General features: G+C 40.8%; 1 protein-coding gene across 6 annotated transcripts in view; it reads left to right on the plus strand.

Annotated features, from left to right (window-relative positions):
• The window catches only part of TENM4 (teneurin transmembrane protein 4), a 1026741-nt gene that overhangs the window by 830909 nt on the left and 173931 nt on the right, over positions 1 to 21901 (plus strand). For 4 of the 6 annotated variants that reach the window (XM_075266230.1, XM_075266232.1, XM_075266234.1 and 1 more), the window contains 3 exons: positions 11971 to 12217; positions 18424 to 18522; positions 20475 to 20710. In XM_075266230.1, the coding sequence (XP_075122331.1) occupies positions 11971 to 12217; positions 18424 to 18522; positions 20475 to 20710 (582 nt within the window). The remainder of the gene's footprint in view (positions 1 to 11970; positions 12218 to 18423; positions 18523 to 20474; positions 20711 to 21901) is intronic. The other 2 variants (XM_075266233.1, XM_075266235.1) reach the window with 1 other exon arrangement.

A 21901-nucleotide genomic window follows, 5' to 3' on the forward strand; every position in this document is an offset into this window, starting at 1 on the left:
GACCCAGAACCTCAATCTCTCCAACACCCTCAATGAATTGGATGAAACGGTCCAATTCTCGGGCTTATTTTCCTCCATGGGGCATCCGTTTTCGTGGATTCCTCCAAGACTGGTTTCTATTCAGGGATTTGTGAAAAAAAGATAAAAATAGGACATTGTGATGGGCCGGTTTGTCAAAAACACAGACGTGAGCCCCATACAGGGATCACAATGTATATTTTTTTTCAGTATGTCTTTATAGAATGGGAGGAAATCCACAGAAACACGGGGAGAACATACAAACTGCTTGCAGATGTTGTTCCTAGCGGGATTCGAACCCGGGACTCCAGTGCTGCAGTGCTAACCACTGAGCCACTGTGTTGCCCCTATCCCACAGATATTTTCAGATATTTTCAATGCTTAGCATTTTGTAGATTGGGCAATGGCCGGGGTTCACTTACCAATCCCTGTTCCTGTGGTGTTTTGGGGACCCCTGAGGTCTGAAGAGGAAGTGGAAGAGGCCATAGAAAGGAGCAGGGTTTGGTAAGGGAATAGTGGCCATTACTTGCTGGAGTAATCCAATAGGTAGTCACTGTGTGTGGGGCTCTTACTGTATGGGGGCCACTAAAGGGATAACTTACTGTATGGGGGCCACTAAAGTGATAACTTACTGTATGGGGGCCACTAAAGGGATAACTTACTGTATGGGGGCCACTAAAGGGATAACTTACTGTATGGGGGCCATTAAAGGGAGCACTTACTGTATGGGGGCCATTAAAGGGAGCACTTACTGTATGGGGGCCACTAAAGGGAGCACTTACTGTATGGGGGCCACTAAAGGGATAACTTACTGTATGGGGGCCACTAAAGGGATAACTTACGGTATGGGGGCCACTAAAGGGAGCACTTACTGTATGGAGGCCACTAAAGGGAGCACTTACTGTGTGGAGGCCACTAAAGGGAGCACTTACTGTATGGGGGCCACTAAAGTGATAACTTACTGTATGGAGGCCACTAAAGGGATAACTTACTGTATGGGGGCCACTAAAGGGAGCACTTACTGTATGGGGGCCACTAAAGGGAGCACTTACTGTATGGGGGCCACTAAAGGGATAACTTACTGAGTGGAGGCCTGTAAAAGTGGTAGTTACTGTATGACAGCCAATAAAGGGGGCACTAACTGCATGGATGCCAATAAAGGGGTCAGTAAAGAGGGCAATTACTGAGGTAAGGCCGGTAAAGGAAGAAGAATACTGTATGGAGGCCAATAAGGAGGCACCATGCTGTGCGTGGGCCAATAAAGGGGGAAATATACCATATGGGGGGGTCAGTAAGTTGGGAGTTATGCCATGTGAGGGGCCAGTAAAGGGTTGCTATACTATGTGGTGTCCCCTGTCAAAGATTTGTTAAAGGGCTCAGTCTTTTCACATTACGCCCTTGCGTTGAGGGAAGAGGTGGCCCCGATGGACAACCTTGACGCTGGTGGCTTTGTGCTACCTAACCTTTGCCTCACTCCCGGTGTGACGTAGATCCGTCTAGAGCTTCTTGTCTACCACAGACGCTAATGAAAACCATTGACTTAGACATAGACTAGCACTACGTTCTCATCATCATCTCTGTTTTTTTTTTTGGATAGTCCCAAAATAGGTCTACACCATCTGGTGTTTACATGGTTAACATGAAGAACCATATCCGTTCTGTGGGGTTGCAGAATCATTCTGTCATTTCATAATCAAGAATGCTGATGGGGGAAGAAAAGGCGCTATGAATAAACCTGACAGCCCGGCCGTGAAAAAAAAAAAAAAAAATTCTATTGATTTTTCTGAACAAAAAGTCAATATTTTTCTTTGCCTCGGCACTTTGCCACATCAGGAAAAAGTTAGCATGTCTTGTTTATGATTCATGGGAGTTAAGGCGGTAAATCAAGCTGCTCGCAACGTGACACCGAGCCTTTGTGTTCTCCCAGATCGGCGTGTGCGCACCGTATGTGGGTAAACTCTACGAGCACAGTAAGGAACTTATACTGAGACCGCACTAAACTGGTAAACACTCGGCCCGGGGGACCGGATTCTGCCCAAATCCAGGTATACATACCGGCCTCAAGCTGTGTGTATATTTTTGGAAACCTGCGTTATGGATAACTGGTATTTTTGAGCTTCCAAATCCAAGCCCGTGCGTGTAAGGTGTGTGGGATTGTACTTTTGCAGGAGAAGATACGACAGACGGCGACGCATATGGCGCCGAGAACGTCCAAAAACATCTGCATTGTTATCGCGTCAGGCTTGGTTGTCTCCAGGTTCTAAACCGAATTATGCAAAAAGTTGTTTATTCAGGAAGTTGGAAGATGAGAAACTTTGTAATATTCGCCTAGAATGGCCCATACACCAACGGCGTAGGGCTGATGGCTACTTTTTACGACTTCCCCCATTTTGGCCTAGGACATTGGAGGATGGAGGACTAAATTGGAAGGAACTTCGTTCCTCCAGACATCTCTGGCGCTGACTTGTCTCCTCCAAGAACAAAGGGGGTTTCAACGTGTCCAATCTCAATGTCCCCCTGACATTGTCTTCAGGGAAGATCCGAGATACCACTATAGACATAAGATAGTTGCCCAGTCCCAATGCAACTGGTGACTAGGTCTAACATGGACCTTCTGCGTATGGGCACCCTTGGACCTGGACCCTCAACAATTTAGATCACCATCTAAGTGTAGTTGTGAGGTCATAAAATGTCAACAAAAGTGTGACCCCATTACTATGGACTAATAACTGGCCTTAGGGCAGGAAACGCGTGAAGTTTTTAATGCAGTTTTTGACTCCAGCAGGAAGGAGAAGTGTCGTATACATTCTTCTATATTTCCAACCGGACTTGTGGCTTTGTCTCAAAAAATTGCATTTGTGATTTGTAGCCTGTAGGGTTTTCCATCATTGGGTAAATGTTTCCTTATGGAAAATTTTGGTAAAATTCTAATGGATTTTTTGGTGGGGCTGATTTAATGTGTCTAGTATGCAGAGGGGTCGAAACAAAAATGGTGACTTTTTGTCCCCTACTTGGCACTGTAGTAAAAATTGGGCATGGCAGGGAATCTTCCAGAAAACTGGTGTGAATTGTAGCAGAAATCTGCCCCGCCCCGGGCAATTGTAAATTTTTGATTCTGTCGCAGGGACCACCCAAATTATTAAGAGGGTGGAGTCTTGTACAAAGTCTCACGCCTCTCCCACCAGCAGTCAAATGGATATCTGTCTGCAGTCAGTGAGGGTCCATGTGTCCATTAAAGGGGTTTTTATGGCCCCAGGGTGGTTCTAAAAAATTACCCTGGGGCTGGAAAATGCCTTTAATGGAAAGCACACCTGGACTCTGCACTGATCAGCTGATCAACCGCTTCCCGGTACCAAGACCTGCTGCACTGGACGGGGCTGGAGGCAACCCAAAAACTCTTCAATGATAGGTATAGAGCTGTAGCCCCATCCACTGTATAGTGGTGGCACTGGGGTACTGCAGCTCTGTGCCTATTACTTGAACAGGAGCAGAGCTGCTTCCAGTCCCGTCACCTGATCAGTACAGGGTCTGGTTATCGGACCCTCACCGATCAGATAGGTCATTTTGGTAGTAAACCCCTATTGAGATGAATGGGGCAATAGATATAATGTCTGCCACAAATCTACTAAGTGTGAACATAGCTTTAAAACGGCGATGCGGGTTAGAATGAAGACTCTTAGGGCACACTGACTGGCGGTGTCACCTTGGGGTATTTGATTTTTGAACTTGCCGGCGCCCTCTAGTGGCGGGCACCAAAACACGCCGCCTGAAAAAGCACAGGATAATGGAATGTAATGGCCGCCATCATGGAGGTGACATTTGTAACTCCTTAAGTATTCCGTATCGTATTTGGGGAAATCCTAATTACCGCCACGTCTCGATGGCTTCCCAATGTCAGCGGCAGTCAATGGCATTTTAATGGACGGCGGCGCGTGACAATATTTGATGCATTAAGGCTCCACGTCTTCGGCGGTATTACGAGGGCTCATATTTTATGCGTGACAGTCGTTAGCGTCCCATTAATGATGATGATGATGACGATACGCAGTGGGATCCTCATTACGTCCCCTAGACCCAGGCCCAAAGTCCTGCCTGTCACTGTGCGGAGCCTCCCATCAATCTCCCCCCACCCCCCCGATTCCTGCCCCTGATTACCGAGCACGGAACAATCTGTATACTCTTATTATTTTTATAGCGTCGTTACATCGCGCACCGCCATTGCAGCTCGCCGGGGATTTTTTTTTTACACATTAATCAAGTTTACAGCCCATGAAAATAAAAATTAATATTGTGTTTAGTGAGCGTGCGCTGACAGAGGTCTTGATGGTCTTCATAGTCACACATATGTTAATGAACAACTGGAAACGACTGCCGTGGGAATATTCCAGGCAGTCACTCTTAAAGGGCCAGCGTATTTCCCCGCCAGCGTACTTCAAGCTGGCAGGGAATTTTTCTTAAATAAACATTGAAGTCAGTATTCGAACTGATTATAGTAAGGACTGATAAGCCCCACCCCTGCTTACTTTAAGTAGTCAAGGCTGCGGTGTATCATGTGACCTGATCCTGTGGCTGAGAAGGATAATAGAAACATGAAAGTTAGTATATTTAGTGATATTAGTAAGGATAGGGTCCCTTTAAGACTGATTAGCCCCACCCCTGCTTACTTTAATTAAGTAGTCAAAGCTGTAGTGTGTCATGTGACTGGTCTCAACAGTCCTGATTGTCCGAAAGAACAAACAGAAATATTGAAGTCGGTATTGTTAGGGGTCATAGTAAGGACAAGTCACTTTACAACTGATAAGCTCCACCCCTGCTTACTTTATTTCAGTAGTCAAGTCTGTAGTGTGTCATGTGACTGCCCGTATTATAGCTGATTGTCCAAAAGAGCTAACAGAAATATTGAAGTCGGTATTGTTAGGGGTCATAGTAAGGACAAGTCACTTTACAACTGATAAGCTCCACCCCTGCTTACTTTATTTCAGTAGTCAAGTCTGTAGTGTGTCATGTGACTGCCCGTATTATAGCTGATTGTCCAAAAGAGCTAACAGAAATATTGAAGTTGGTATTGTTAGGGGTCATAGTAATGACAAGTCGCTTTACAACTGATAAGTTCCACCCCTGCTTACTTTATTTGAGTAGTCAAGGCTGTAGTGTGTCATGTGACTGTCCGCATTAGAGCTGATTGGCCGAGAAGGTTAACAGAAATATTGAAGTTGGTATTGTTAGTGACTATACCAAGGACAAGTACAACTACAACTGATAAGTCCCACCTCTGCTTACTTTGAGTAGTCAAGGCTGTAGTGTGTCATGTGACCTTCTCAGTCTTACTGATTGGCAGAGTAGAAGGACATTTTTATCCGCATTTGCTTTGCAGGTGATTTTATGTAGTTGTTCTCTGTTAGCCATTTTTGGCTTGGAAGCATTTTACACAAAGACACGTTGAAGTCAGTGTCCTTCATGATTATAATGAAGACACTGTCCCCTTAAAACTGGTAACCCCACCCCTGCTTACTTTGAGTAGTCAAGGCTGTTGTGCGTCTCGTGACCTCTATCAGTCTTGCTGATCGCCTGAGAGGGATAACAGAAACATTGAAGTTAGCTGTTAGATGTGATAAGCCCCACCCATGCTTACTTTATCTGAGTAGTCAAGGCTATAGTGTGTCATGTGACTGTCCTAATCAGTGCTGATTGGTTGAGAGGGGTAGTAGAAACATTTTAAATCTGAATGTGTGTCTTGCCTATTGGCTGAAAGAATAACAGAAACATTGTAGTTGGTGTTCTTATTGATCATTGTGAGGAGCGGGTCCTTTTGGAATTGATAAGCCCCACCCCTGCTTACTATAGTCAAGGTTGTAGCTTATCATGTGACCTTTCTGGCTTGCTGATTGGCCTAGATGATATTTACAGAGTAGGAGGGCATCTTTTTCAGTTTATAGTTCATACTTGGAAATAAAAACACGTTGAAGTCGGCGTGGCGTGGGGACATGATCCCTTTAAGACTATTTTCGAGGTCAAGGCTGTAGTATATCATGGGATCTCTCTGTATGGTCACAGGGAGGGTGGATTTCGGATTATCAAATATTCTATGGTAATGTAATGCCGGATTATCAGATTTAAGAGATTATTGGATGCCGGATTAATCCGTAATTGTAATATAAGCAGTTTTCCTGTTTTTTATGCTGACCCTACTCTTCACCACGTCGCCCCCTGGGGGTGGGGATCTGTATTGATGATTAAAGTATGTAGCGCTGGTTTTATCCCAGGAGTTGCGTGAAACGTTGGCTTTTCTTTTCGCTTTTGGCTTGGCATTGGCTGAATTAATCCCATAAGCAGATTTTCGCACATCCACTTCGAAAAAAGCCTTTTTTCCCCTCCCTATCGCCTTTCATCTTTTCGGATTTTGACTGATTCTCATTTGTTCCGACCAAGTAAGCGCAGCTCATTAACTCCTTCCTTACCTCACTAATCCTCACCCTTTGTCAGATTGTTCTCTTTTTTTTTAAAGACCCCCCCCCCCCCCTCTCCCAAAAAGAAGCCCCAACCAGGAAATTGGATTATCTGGCAAAGTTGGGTGAATATAAGTAATATATATTAGAAGTATATACAAGTTTTCCTTGTATTGAATTGGAAGACATATTTGCCTTTCAGGGGTCAGGGGAAGCTTGGTAATACCATGGGATGAGGTTATTATAAATGACTATAGAGCTGAACAGTAAAATAGACAGATCTGCCATTCAGGAGACTAGGAAAGCTGCTGGGCAAAGAGTACGAACACCACGGATGTTCCTGTATTATTTTTTCTTGTGATGCACTAGAATTGTTATGTATAGGTAGAAGTATTTGCCTTTCAGGGTTCTAGGAAAGTCTAGTAACATCCACCATAGGATTTCTACAACATCCAGCTCTCCATATATTACTCCTATATCAAGGTCAAAGCAATATGCCTGCAGAAAGTTCTAAATAACTAAACAGAATTGCCATTCAGGAGCCTGGGAAAGCTGAATGCAAACCAATATGGCCACCACATTGTACGTCAGCATCTAATTTTCAGAGATAGGTGAATATGCCACATGGCTTAGTCAGAAAAAAATCAGTTTAAGATGGGTGTTTATAACTATATAGCCGAAAAGAGACATTCAGGAGCCTGAGCAAGCTGGGTGATGACCAATTTGGCCACCACATTTGGTTGGGTAGAGGTGAGTGAATGTCAGAAATTGCTTTGATAGGAAAATATCTTATAATGAGAACTAGTAAGGGCATAACTAGACAGAGGGGTCATTCAGGGTTCTGGGAAAGCTGGTTTATAACTAATATGGCCACCACGTGGCTCAAGAGGCGGGTGGAGATGGCAGAAATGCCTTTGGCTAGAAAATCTCTTGAAAATGGTTGGTAATAACGGCATAACTAAAGAGAGAGGCCTTTCAGGAGCCTGGGAAAGTTGGGTGACTGTCTGTATGAGAGCTTCCTTTATAGAACAGAATGCTAAACCATTTGGAAGGGATGTCAGCTAGAAGAATGTCCATAAAAATGATCCCGACAAGAGCTCTACAAATACTCTGCCCGTACTGAGCAACGAAGCGGCTCCGCAATGCAAATAGAGAGTTAAAATGACAGGTGCGCATAGACGTGCGCATCACAGCGCTGTCACCGCCAGCCTCTCACTCACGAGCAGGGAACACAGTTGGTTTAGTCGTTTTATGGGAATTTTTTTATTTTTGTAATTTTTTTTTTGTTATGCCTTTTATTATTTGGCTGCTGCTCATTCCCTCCCCCCTCCCACCTGCTGTGAATGACCCAAAAATCAACAACATACCCCTAGGCCAGAGTGATCAAATCTAGATCTTGGAGGCTTTTCTTTTAAAGGGTCTAACATAGGTCAATGACCTCCTCATCTGATCGGCGCTCTCACCCTGAGCATTTTGGCGTTTTGTTTATCAAAATCCGTCCAGCTATTCCAAAGATATAAGCCTTTGTAACGGTGATACAAAACAGGGTCTACTAACTAAGTGGGCGGGGCATGACATACAGCACACAAAGACCACACCCCCAAAGCTCATTGTTACCGCCCACTGTGGAAGAAGTCCTCCATCTGTGTCAACACTATCAGGGCTTATATCTTTGGAATAGCTGAACAGATTTGGATAAACCAAACCCCAAAATGCTCAGGGTGACAGCGCCGATCAGATGATGGAGGTCATTAGGCTTTGCAGACCTGCCGCTGTCTCAGAATTCTGTTATAATTCTGGTGTAATGTCATATGTTGTACTATGAAGAGGTTCAGGCCCCAAAACCTCTGCTTTTTCCCAGACTATTGTCCATAGGTTGTCTATTAGAACTCAGCTCAATTAGTTATATGTCTAATTGTTGTCTGTTGCCAAGGGCAACAAACAGAATTTTGACAGCTGATCGATATGACCATAACTTACCGCACAACACATGGAAGTAGTCGAACTGCTTCATAGCCCCAAACTATGTTTTCTCTCGTGTCGCCTCATAAAGCGCGTGAGGATTAATCTTCATTAATTGTATTTATCCTCTAATTATTGTATTAAAGCAACTTACTTATTCTCCAGCAAAGTGCTTGTGACCGCCACACCCTGACAGGACCACACACAGGGCGGTAATAACCCTCAAAATGCTGGAATCCATTTACTCCTATACTGCTCAGTAATCACAAAGAAAGAGAATTTACAGCTGTTGTGACTGTTCATATACAACCGCCATAATATCATATTATAACATCAGATGTTGTAACAGAAGATACATTCCTGTACATAGGAGGTAGTATTATAGTAGTTATATTCTTGTATATAGGAGCAGTATTATAGTAGTTATATTCTTGTATATAGGAGCAGTATTATAGTAGTTATATTCTTGTATATAGGAGCAGTATTATAGTAGTTATATTCTTGTACATAGGAGCAATATTATAGTAGATATATTCTTGTACATAGGAGTAGTATTATAGTAGTTATATTCTTGTACATAGGGGCAGTATTATAGTAGTTATATTCTTGTACATAGGAGCAGTATTATAGTAGTTATATTCTTGTACATAGGAGCAGTATTATAGTAGTTATATTCTTGTACATAGGAGGTAGTATTATAGTAGTTATATTCTTGTACATAGGAGCAGTATTATAGTAGTTATATTCTTGTACATAGGAGCAGTATTATAGTAGTTATATTCTTGTACATAGGAGGCAGTATTATAGTAGTTATATTCTTGTACATAGGAGCAGTATTATAGTAGTTATATTCTTGTACATAGGAGTAGTATTATAGTAGTTATATTCTTGTACATAGGAGCAGTATTATAGTAGTTATATTCTTGTACATAGGAGGAGGAGTATTATAGTAGTTATATTCTTGTACATAGGGGGCAGTATTATAGTAGTTATATTCTTGTACATAGGAGGTAGTATTATAGTAGTTATATTCTTATACATAGGAGTAGTATTATAGTAGTTATATTCTTGTACACAGGAGCAGTATTATAGTAGTTATATTCTTGTACATAGGAGTAGTATTATAGTAGTTATATTCTTGTACATAGGAGATAGTATTATAGTAGTTATATTCTTGTACATAGGAGTAGTATTATAGTAGTTATATTCTTGTACATAGGGGCAGTATTATAGTAGTTATATTCTTGTACATAGGAGCAGTATTATAGTAGTTATATTCTTGTACATAGGAGTAGTATTATAGTAGTTATATTCTTGTACATAGGAGCAGTATTATAGTAGTTATATCCTTGTACATAGGAGCAGTACTATAGTAGTTATATTCTTGTACATAGGAGGTAGTATTATAGTAGTTATATTCTTGTACATAGGAGCAGTATTATAGTAGTTATATTCTTGTACATAGGAGCAGTATTATAGTAGTTATATTCTTGTACATAGGAGGCAGTATTATAGTAGTTATATTCTTGTACATAGGAGCAGTATTATAGTAGTTATATTCTTGTACATAGGAGCAGTATTATAGTAGTTATATTCTTGTACATAGGAGGAGGAGTATTATAGTAGTTATATTCTTGTACATAGGAGTAGTATTATAGTAGTTATATTCTTGTACATAGGAGCAGTATTATAGTAGTTATATTCTTGTACATAGGGGCAGTATTATAGTAGTTATATTCTTGTACATAGGAGCAGTATTATAGTAGTTATATTCTTGTACATAGGAGTGGTATTATAGTAGTTATATTCTTGTACATAGGAGCAATATTATAGTAGATATATTCTTGTACATAGGAGTAGTATTATAGTAGTTATATTCTTGTACATAGGAGCAGTATTATAGTAGTTATATTCTTGTACATAGGAGTAGTATTATAGTAGTTATATTCTTGTACATAGGAGCAGTATTATAGTAGTTATATTCTTGTACATAGGAGCAGTATTATAGTAGTTATATTCTTGTACATAGGAGTAGTATTATAGTAGTTATATTCTTGTACATAGGAGTAGTATTATAGTAGTTATATTCTTGTACACAGGAGCAGTATTATAGTAGTTATATTCTTGTACATAGGAGTAGTATTATAGTAGTTATATTCTTGTACATAGGAGGCAGTATTATAGTAGTTATATTCTTGTACATAGGAGCAGTATTATAGTAGTTATATTCTTGTACATAGGAGTAGTATTATAGTAGTTATATTCTTGTACATAGGAGCAGTATTATAGTAGTTATATTCTTGTACATAGGAGGAGGAGTATTATAGTAGTTATATTCTTGTACATAGGGGGCAGTATTATAGTAGTTATATTCTTGTACATAGGAGGTAGTATTATAGTAGTTATATTCTTATACATAGGAGTAGTATTATAGTAGTTATATTCTTGTACACAGGAGCAGTATTATAGTAGTTATATTCTTGTACATAGGAGTAGTATTATAGTAGTTATATTCTTGTACATAGGAGATAGTATTATAGTAGTTATATTCTTGTACATAGGAGCAGTATTATAGTAGTTATATTCTTGTACATAGGAGTAGTATGATAGTAGTTATATTCTTGTACATAGGAGTAGTATTATAGTAGTTATATTCTTGTACATAGGAGCAGTATTATAGTAGTTATATTCTTGTACATAGGGGCAGTATTATAGTAGTTATATTCTTGTACATAGGGGCAGTATTATAGTAGTTATATTCTTGTACATAGGAGTGGTATTATAGTAGTTATATTCTTGTACATAGGAGCGGTATTATAGTAGTTATATTCTTGTACATAGGAGCGGTATTATAGTAGTTATATTCTTGTACATAGGAGTAGTATTATAGTAGTTATATTCTTGTACATAGGGGCAGTATTATAGTAGTTATATTCTTGTACATAGGAGCAGTATTATAGTAGTTATATTCTTGTACATAGGAGTAGTATTATAGTAGTTATATTCTTGTACATAGGAGTAGTATTATAGTAGTTATATTCTTGTACATAGGAGGTAGTATTATAGTAGTTATATTCTTGTACATAGGAGTAGTATTATAGTAGTTATATTCTTGTACATAGGAGTAGTATTATAGTAGTTATATTCTTGTACATAGGAGCAGTATTATAGTAGTTATATTCTTGTACATAGGAGGCAGTATTATAGTAGTTATATTCTTGTACATAGGAGCAGTATTATAGTAGTTATATTCTTGTACATAGGAGTAGTATTGTAGTAGTTATATTCTTGTACATAGGAGCAGTATTATAGTAGTTATATTCTTGTACATAGGAGGAGTAGTATTATAGTAGTTATATTTCCGCATATATGGGCAGTATTACTGTATATCTGTAGTAGTGGATCTTGAGAAATACCGAATGCACTTATCAGACTCTTTTCAAAATCTGTTAATTGATTTGCATTTTCTTATGTAAAACCTCAATATTCGAAGTGTTACCTTTATGGCAAAATTAAAAGTTTTTGCATATTTTCTATTTTTCAGACCAGCCGCTGGGCCTGCAGAACCATTTGAGACTGAGAACGCCGCCTCCCCCGTTGTCTCACCCACCAAACCCTCACCATGCAGCTTCAATCAACTCCCTGAACAGGGGTAACTTCACCCCTCGTAGTAACCCTAGTCCCGCTCCCACGGATCACTCACTATCGGGAGAGCCACCGGGCAGTGCCCAGGAGGCTATCCATGGTCAAGACAACTGGCTTCTCAACAGCAACATCCCCCTGGAGACCAGGTACTTCTCAGTAGTCGCTGACATTTTTTGAGGTTGTTTTGAGTTGCGGATGATGACAGGTTAAGACAAAAACACCGTCCTGCTAATTGCTCATAAAAGGCCGTGAAAAAGCAATCAACACTGCAAGCCTTTGTTTTCTTTAGGGGCTTACTATGTGACAGGTAAAAGCCCTTGAAAGGGTCTATGGAAGTGTTACCTTCATCCCGGCCATCAATAGTCAGACAAGCCCCAACAGAAGACTCCAAAGTGGAGTCATTGAGTTGGAGAAAATCTCTCAGTTAAGACTAAGACCCCCACTCTGGATTCCAAAAACTAATCATCCTTTTTCTATAAATAGGTGTATAAGAAGACCATGGGTGGGTCAACATGGGCCCAGTGTCTACCCAATAATTCGTTAGACCATCTACTGGAGCCTGCTTGACCTAGATGGACGTGGGCCTCTAAGTCTTTGGGCTCTGGTATCTGCCCCAGTTTGCCTGATTCTGATGCCATTCCTGTAAATGGAAACACGGACAAAAGTTTTTGATTTTTGTGGAATTTTTTTACCCAGGAAAAGGGAGGTAGGCACCAATGGTGGAGGCTTCGATCCCGAGAACCAATGAGAAGAACATTTAGAAATTGAACATGCCTGACCCTTTATTCTATGAAGAGCTTGGGACACCCCTATACATATTAGATCTTTGGCCGGTCAATCCAAAATTAGATGGCCAACCTGAGATTTTCTAATGTATGTATATATATATATATATATATATATTTTTTTTTTTTTAAAATGTAGATTGTGAGCCCCACATAGAGCTCACAATGTACATTTTTCCCTATCAGTATGTCTTTTTTTGGAATATGGGATGGAAATCCATGCAAACACGGGGAGAACATACAAACTCCTTGCAGATGGTTTTTTGCCCTTGGCGGGATTTGAACACCAGGACCCAGCGCTGCAAGGCTGCAGTGCTAACCACTGAGCCACCGTGTGGCCCCTTTCTAATGTGTATATTGACCTTATGTTATATTTTTACATACACCAACAGCATTCTCCAGACAAACCTTCACGTGGAAGCCAAAGCGAAGGTATCATCTAGAAATTAGGAATGACACCGGCACATCCAGCCCCCGAGACCCCAATTGGACACGCTTGTCTTAGAACTCTTTGGAGTTCAAGAAGACACTTAAGAGTTCCCTTTGATGTTTCCAGACATCATACTGCAAGGTGTCACCTTTTTCAGAACTGTAGCAAATTCCATGCCGTAACGGTTCCAAGGAGAATTTGCCCTTTCTGGTTCAGTGGCAGATTAAAAGTCATCAGATACGCGTTGGGTTGTCCACGTGTAGATGACTCCGAGAACCTCGTCTTGTTGTGATCATCGCTCTTTGAGGCACAAATAACCGTGAACTCTTTAAAAAATTCCAGGTGACCTCCATCTCGAGGTCGCCATCTTCTCCTTCACAATGTAGATATTAACAGGCAAATCACATTGCAGATTACACGCGGAGTCGCTCGGTGACCACTAAGTAAAGCTGACATTTCATATAACGCATTAATCAAAAAAAGTGGCTGCCCTCATTTTCTCTAATTAGGCAATTACTCCGAGCACATACATTACCGGGCTAATGGCCACAGGTCAGAACTGGAGATCATTAATTCCTCAGGCATGACCAATGCGTTTATGGAGAGACATTGCAGTGTTGTGTGTTGGTTTTTTTACACGGCTTCACCTCTATCTCACCCGAAAACCTGAAAGCATTAAATGCCCCGCATAGGGGTTTACGCCCTAGAGATACATTATAGCCTACTTATTGGGTATCTCCAATCTAGAGCAACTTTCTGATTTTTTTTGTCCATTGGTTTCCCATCATGTTTAGTGTTTTTGGGTTTAGATGGAAAAAAATTTTTACGACTGATCTTAGATTCTACTCAAGTCATCTGTCATGTTGCAGCTTTGGGGCACAATGTTTGTTTTTGAGTTTTGGCAAATCCTCCTCATAAAAGGCCATAGACACTTGAGAGGAAAAAGTGGGCACCCTTCACCAACTCAAACTTTTTGCCTATTTCAACAGGCGGCCCCTGCACTGATTCTCATGCCGTTGGAATTTTTTCTCTAGCCCATCCCTAAACTTTCTGCTGTCATGTGGGCGGTCCATGTCCAATCTAGAACCACCCACTTGACAGTAGAGAACATAATTATGCTGAAAATAACAGAAATGATTGCTCAGGAAGGATGGGGGCTAGAGAAAAATTTCCACGGTGTCGGAGCGGCACCTATTGGAGGTTTGCAGCTGGGGGAGATGGTGAAAGGTTCCCAATAAATTGCAAATTATTTGCATTGTGAGGCCCTGGGTTGTCTTGAGCATTGTGTACCGTACCCCTAAATTCTGTCTAGCCCTCACCTTGGAGGGTTGAATGTGCCTGGGCATGTTATCAGCAACGTACCAGGGATTTTAGATACAATTGCACATTTTTACTTGAAGAGAACCTGTTTTTTGTTCTCCCAGTATTCCATAGGACAAAATATATTTTTGTAGCCAGTTATAGTACAACATAGAAACATATAAAACGTGGGTGGGTGGTTTAGTGTCCCAGATCACCCTGACATGTCTACAACTCAGGTCAAGCGAGTGGGACTGAAATTGCATTTCCTGAGCTGGCCACTAGTCAGTGTGTTGAGCCGTATTGTTCCTGTACACGGCCTATCCAGCCAACGGAGGTTCTCGAGTAAAAACATCAACAACCCCTTTAAACTAAGTGACCACATTTTCATTCTCCTTTAGTCCTTGATGGGACAAATTTTTGTTCTTTTTTTTATTAGAATTTTTAATTTTGTTCTCCAAAATTACAATTTTTTAAAAAAATTTATTTGACCATTTTATTAGCCCCCTAGAGGGCTTGACCCTGCCATCTACAACTGTATTGCAGCCCACGGCTCCAAAATTACAATTGTCTGAAAATTTCATACTTAACTGTTCTAAGTTCTACACAGCGATACAGGCAAACATAAATCTAAAAAATTCTACATATTTTTGTTTTTTATGACGGTCATGGAGCCTGACTTCTAAAAAAAATAATTTATTGTCATGGCAAAAAGAAAATAAAAAACATTCAAAGAGGAGACGATCTCTGCGCTTCTCCTAAGAACTTGGCCTTGGCTTAGATTTTTTTTCCCCCTACAATTTACTTATTTTGCGCCTTGCAAATCAACCGTTAGTTGTTCGCTGGTTGAGGGAATCCATCGTCTTATCAACCGAAAGCAGGACCCGGGCCCGCCAAGATCTTACGGTTCACGCAGTTATTTAAAGGAGCTAAGCGTTTCAGCGTGACGGCCATTGATCTGTGTTTTTACATTACATCTGAAAAGCTCTTCACTCGACGTCAAAGTGACCTGTAAACAAGGCAAGACAAAAAGAATAAAAAAGTCATCGGGAAGTGTTCGAGACATGTGAAGTGTTATTAACATGAATTAGAGCCTCTCTTTATGTAATGAAAGGAGCAGTCGTGCTGGAGACCGTCTGCGGCAGGGACTGCTCGAGAGCAGTAGGTGAAACCAATCAATGAGGCTGGTAAACTGAGTCGCAGACGGGGCCGCTACATGATCCATGCGGCGCACAGAATATAAATTCTACCAACGAGTATAGTTCAGACTGGAATCACGTGTGGTTAAAGCAAATAACTTGCCCGCATTAAAATCCAAGCTCTTCTTAAAGGAGAACGAGAAAAAAAAATTACTTTTTTTGTCACTGGAATTTTTCAAAAATTTCTAAAAGTTAAAGGGATCCTATCATTCATACACGTCGGAAGGCTATTTTTATCCTATCTTTTGTTGTCTTCTCTGCGCCGCCATTCGCTTGAAATTCTGGTTTTCATCGGTATGCAAAAGAGTTCTCTTGCAGCACCAGGGGCGGGTCCCAGCGCTCAAACAGCACTGGGGGCATCCTCTATGCTGGCAGAGAACCCTCCATCTTCTTCTGGAATGAGGTCTCACCACGTCTTCTTCCGGCGGTGGCTTCTAACTTATAGGACTCGGGCCTAGGGCACAGCCGACTGCGCATGTCCACAGCCACAAGAAAAATGGCCGCTAACGCAGTGCTGTTTGAGCATTGGGACCCGCCCCCAGTGCTGCGAGAGAACTCTTTTACATACAGAAACCAGAATTTCAAGCAAACGGCGGCGTGGAGAAGACAACGAAAGGTAGGAGAAGAATAGCCTTCTTTAATTTTCAAATAATATACTATGTTGACCCTCAACCACCTCTGAGTACATTGCTGAGGCCACAGGCATGACAGAATAAGTGGGAGGGGGACCCTTTATAATTACATTTTATTTTTTTATTTTTTTCTAAAAATTTTTAGAATGTGTAGGCATGATTATTATTTTTTAATATAATTTTGTAAATTTAAAAAAAATTCCATTTCAAATTTGATAAAATTGTCACCAAATGGATTTTTTTTTTTACAATGATGATTTCAATTATTTTCTCTAATGCTTGTGCAGGATATCCATCTTCCATTTTGTCTCCCTGATTTAGCTTTCAATGTGATCATCTGTCATCACACGCCTTAGGATAGGACTAGGACAGGAGAGCTATCAATCCACCGCGTTTGTGTTCAGGGTTTTGTGGCTCCTTTAAATTTGTTTTTGACAAATTCCCATGGGTTCGAGCCTCTTCCAGCACCCCTCACCTCACCTTGGCCCTCTATTACATTCATTGCACTTTCGAGCAATTACGTGGATGTAATTATTTTCCCCAGCTGTCTTCTAGTTAGAAAGCAGTGACCCGAAAAAAATACTATAGAATTATTACAGATTGTGAGGGCGTAGAGCGGGGTCTTTCATCAGACATTCTTCAAATATTTGACATCATTTCAATGATCAGAGAGTCTTGTCAGCTCCTCTCTTTGGGGGACATCACGAGTGAGAAACTGTGTTTGCGTTCAGATTTTTTTGTGCAATCTAATCTATTACGAAACTAAAATTTTTGCATATTTTTTTTTCAATTGTTTTTCAATTCTTTCTTTTTTTTTTTTTTTCCCCCAGTTTTGTGTAATATTTTTTTCCCCATCGCTGGTATAATACATGTCATTTTAACTTCATGCATGAAAACACAGAAAGTAGAATTATCATCAAAATACAGATTTTCTAAAAATTTTGGTAAAATTTTTATAGTCGATTTTGGAACTATTAATTTCACATTCATCTAATGTCCTGAAAACTTATCCGGGCAGGGCTGGGCCACTGATAAAGCAAAAAAGGCCATGAACTTAGGTCCCATGTCTACAGGCGCTTTTATTTATTATCTGAGTGATTTAGCCTATAAATTTTTTTTTCTAAACAAACAAGGCTTACGTTTTGTTTTTTAGGTTTTTTTTTAAATACATGATTTGAAGCAGTGCCGCAACTCCCATAAGGCAACCTGAAGCGACCACTTCAGGCGGCGCTATGTCAGGACCCCAGGGAGGGCGGCATTTTTGCTTACCTAAGCCAGTCCAGGACAAGCTGTCCTGGACTGGCTTAGCACCGAGCGGTGGATTGGGGAGGCCACTGAAGGAGCGCTGCTCCAGCGGCCTCCCCTCACGCTCAGGCAGAGAGCAGGTCCTCTCCCTGCCTGCTCTCTGCCTGCGAATGCCGCTAAGCCCCACCCCCTTTGCTTCGCCCCACCCCCTTTGCTCTGCCACGCCCCTCCACTCCGCCCCCTCCTCCCGGGGAGGGGGGCGGCTTTCTGTCGTTCGCCTCGGGTGGCGAAAGGGGTAGGTTCACCCCTGGTTTGAAGGTATTGACGTATGGACTCCAGAAATCAATCGTTGACCGTAGGAAAAATTTCAAAAACATTCAGATTTCAAAGCAGCTTACAATATGTTACAAATCTTCCATGACCTTATAGGCCACGCTTGCGCAAATTTTTGTCCAGATGCATGGGTGCTCATTGTACATTAAAAAAAGTTGAAGGACTAAATGAACAATGGAAATTTTTGTAATGCTTTTGGATAAATTTCGCTGATCGCATGTTATATACCGTAACTTAAAATTTGCTGGTGGGAAAAAATTTCTATTTTCTGAAGTTTCTATATTTTTTTTGATTGAAATGAATTTATGGTTATCTTGTAGAACTGCATATTTTGATGATGGTTTTGCTGGTGGGTACGATTTAGGAGGAGGAGGTCACTTCATTGATGCATGACTCACGACCTTCATTCATGTTTCCATCTGTGTGTAGAAATATAGCAAAGCAGACATACCTAGAGACATTGCAGGACAACCTCATTGAGATGGACATCCTCCCCACCTCCCGACATGACGGTGCTTACAATGATGGGTATGTGACACATCCTATTAATTGTGTACCATTTTGCATGAAATCACCCACTCAATCCACTGCACTTACCCGACACTGCTGGCTATATTTACCAAGCACTGGCACCGCTGAGGACGTTCACGTTGGCAGAAATGAGTCCAAAAACTTGGTAGAGCAGCCACAAGGGCGACCATTGGGAAGTCTCAAAGTAAAATCTGTAACAAAGTCCCCCCTACCCTTGTGCTATTTTTTATGTAGGGTGTATCGACATCCTTTGTACCGTCAACATCCCTTCTAGAGATTAAAAAAATTGACTATATAAAAAAAGAATCTCTATTTTGGTCATCTCACGATTTGGCCATCAAACTTTTTAAGCTTCTGAGAAGACCATGTTGCATGAAATTACCCACTCAATGACTGACCATGAATGGAAAGTCTCTGCTCGAACAAGTCCAGTTGGCCAGGCGTAGACTAGTTACACCACTGGCCAAAAACAAGTGTTCTTGGCCAGTGGTGGAACTAGTCTACGTCTGGCCGACTGGACTTGTTCGAGCAGAGACTTTCAATTCATGGTCAGTCATGTTGACCCGAAAGGTCAGATATTTCAGAACTTTTGGGGGGTAAAATTTCCAAAAATATATTTTTAGTGCCCAGCAGTGCCATATATTTTGGTAAAACTATCATTGTGAACCCATGATTCGCAAACCAGGAGACCTAGTCATGGTGTATAGTAAAACTTTGGGTTGAAGATCCAGCCTTCTGAAGTGTCAGGTCAACTGTCTTATTACGGCAAAGCTCCGAAATTTCCAATCTTGACTTACGACTCTGTTTATTGATTCTCAACGTGAATGAATCTCATGCTGCGAATTGTCTTCGATCAACATCAGTTTGGGGTAGAGCTGAACGCCGCTCTTGTAAAGTCGACTTGTAAGGACCATCTGTTCATCGATATATAAAACATGTCTAAACAGGTGTGGATGTAAAAAAAAAAAAAAGCAAAAAGTTCAAATTCTCTACTAAATTTTTTAAATGGGGCTTCACATAGAACCGGACTATTCCCATGGTCTTAACTCCTAGGTGATCACTTTGATATACTTTACTCCAAGATCTGGTGTTGGTCGAAATAATTTGGTGTTGAAAAAGTTTTTTAAAAAATTGACTTTGGTTGTTGGTCACTTGGTTATGCTATAATATAGAAGCTGCCACTCAATGAACATATAGCCATCCTATTCCATCTCCTATCTTTTTTATGAAGGGGGAGAGAGAACACCATAGGACGTAAAGCCCACGGAATGGGCGGGTGTTAATAAGACGTAATAATACAAAAAGTTCTGTATTGTAGCATAATATTGGCCACCCCGCTGACAAATAACTGTGATGTTTGAAATCATTTGTTTTGTAGACATTATACAGTCTGATGAAATGGTTGACTTTGCAGTGGTGCATGCCGTGTGGGGAGTTACTCTACTGAATTTTTTAGGGTTTGTAGTGGGGTCCGACATCACGTCTAGAGATGAGCGAACAGTAAAATGTTTGAGGTTCGATATTCGTTTCAAGTAGCCCCTCAATATTCGACTACTCGAATCGAATATCGAACCCTATTATAGTCTATGGGGGGGAAATGCTCGTTTCAGGGGTAGGCAACGTTCGATCAAATTATACTTCTAAAGGTAGGAGAAGAACCAGCGTTGGTTGGCCGACTGTATAGCATTCAGCCAATCAATGCTGGTTCTGCATCGAACTTTTCCATTCGAATAGCGAGTGGTACTCGATCGAGTACGAGTATTTCGAATACCTACTCGATCGAGTACTACTCGCTCATCTCTAGTTGTGAACGCTTGACTTTGCAAAGCAATTCTTTACAACTGAATAGCTTTAGGGGTAGATGTAGACCCCACTACTGTTCCTTACTCTGATTTTCTATATATACATTTACCTTCCTGCTTTTTTGTTTCTTTGTTTTTTGTCCCCAGGCATTTTTTGTTTAAACCAGGAGGTACATCTCCCTTGTTTTGTACAACGTCACCGGGCTATCCTCTGACCTCCAGCACTGTGTATTCCCCGCCACCCCGGCCTCTTCCTCGAAGCACTTTTTCCAGACCCGCCTTTAACCTGCAGAAGCCGTACAAATATTGCAATTGGAAATGTGCTGCTTTAAGTGCTATCATTATTTCTGTCACACTGGTGATCCTCCTGGCCTATTTCGTCGGTAAGTGTTATTATTAGATCAGACACCGGCGCCGCTTTATCCAATTTTTTGGAGTCTTGGATGTTGTATAAAAAAATTTCTATGTCTAATTTTTGTGTCTATATTTCTAGGTGTTTATTAGAGATGAGCGAGCAGTATTCGATCGAGTAGGTATTCGATCGAATACTACGGTATTCAAAATACTTGTACTTGCGGTAAACTCTTTTTACGTTTACCGCGTGGTATTCGACCAAGTACGAGTATTTCGATTAACGTAGTATTCGATCGAATACCTACTTGATTGAATACTGCTCGCTCATCTCTAGTGTTTATGTGTATGGTTATACTATTACATGATGTGACTATTTTTTACCTTTTTTACTTTTCCACTTTTTTGTTGCTTTTTTTGTCTATATTTGTATCCATCATAAAAAAAATTCCTTGTGTTACATGAAGTCTTTTTTGCTGTTTTTTCATTTTTTTGTTGCTAATTTTGCCTAAATTAGATCCAAAAAAAAATTCCTTATGTATCTATTTTATGTTTTTAGCTGTATAGGTGCATGTTTATATTGTTACAGGAAGTGGATTTTTTCCCCAATTTTTTTTCCTTTTTACACTTTTTTGGGGTTTTTTTGTACGAAATAAAATTTCTTGTATGTATTTTTAGTTGTGTGTGTTGATACAGTTACATAGTGGCCCTTTGTTTTACTTTTTACACTTATATTGCCATTTTTGGTTTAAATCTGTCAAAAAAAAATTTCTTTTTGTTTTTAGGTGTATATGGATATTTATATGTTTCATGAAGTGTCTTTTTAGGGCACAGAGGGGGCGGATTATGGCGCGTAATCCACGTCATAATCCGCCCCCTCACAATGGTGGTCTATGGAGACCGCCAGGATACTTTTTTCTGTGAGCGGCAACAAAATAGAAACGGGCTGTAGAGATGAGCGAGTAGTATTCGATCGAGTAGGTATTTGATTGAATACTACGGTATTCGAAATATTCGTACTCGATCGAATACTACTCGCTATTCCAATGGAAAAATTTGATGCAGAGCGTTGATTGACCAAATGCTATAGAGTCGGCCTATCAACGCTGGTTCTTCTCCTACCTTTAGAAGTCTTCTCCGCGCAGTGTCCCCGCATCGTCTTCCGGCTCTGAATTCACTCTGCCAGGCATTAGGTCTGGGCAGAGCCGACTGCCCATGCCCGC

This window comes from Leptodactylus fuscus, chromosome 2 (genome assembly GCF_031893055.1).
Source record: "Leptodactylus fuscus isolate aLepFus1 chromosome 2, aLepFus1.hap2, whole genome shotgun sequence".
Lineage (NCBI taxonomy): Eukaryota > Metazoa > Chordata > Amphibia > Anura > Leptodactylidae > Leptodactylus > Leptodactylus fuscus.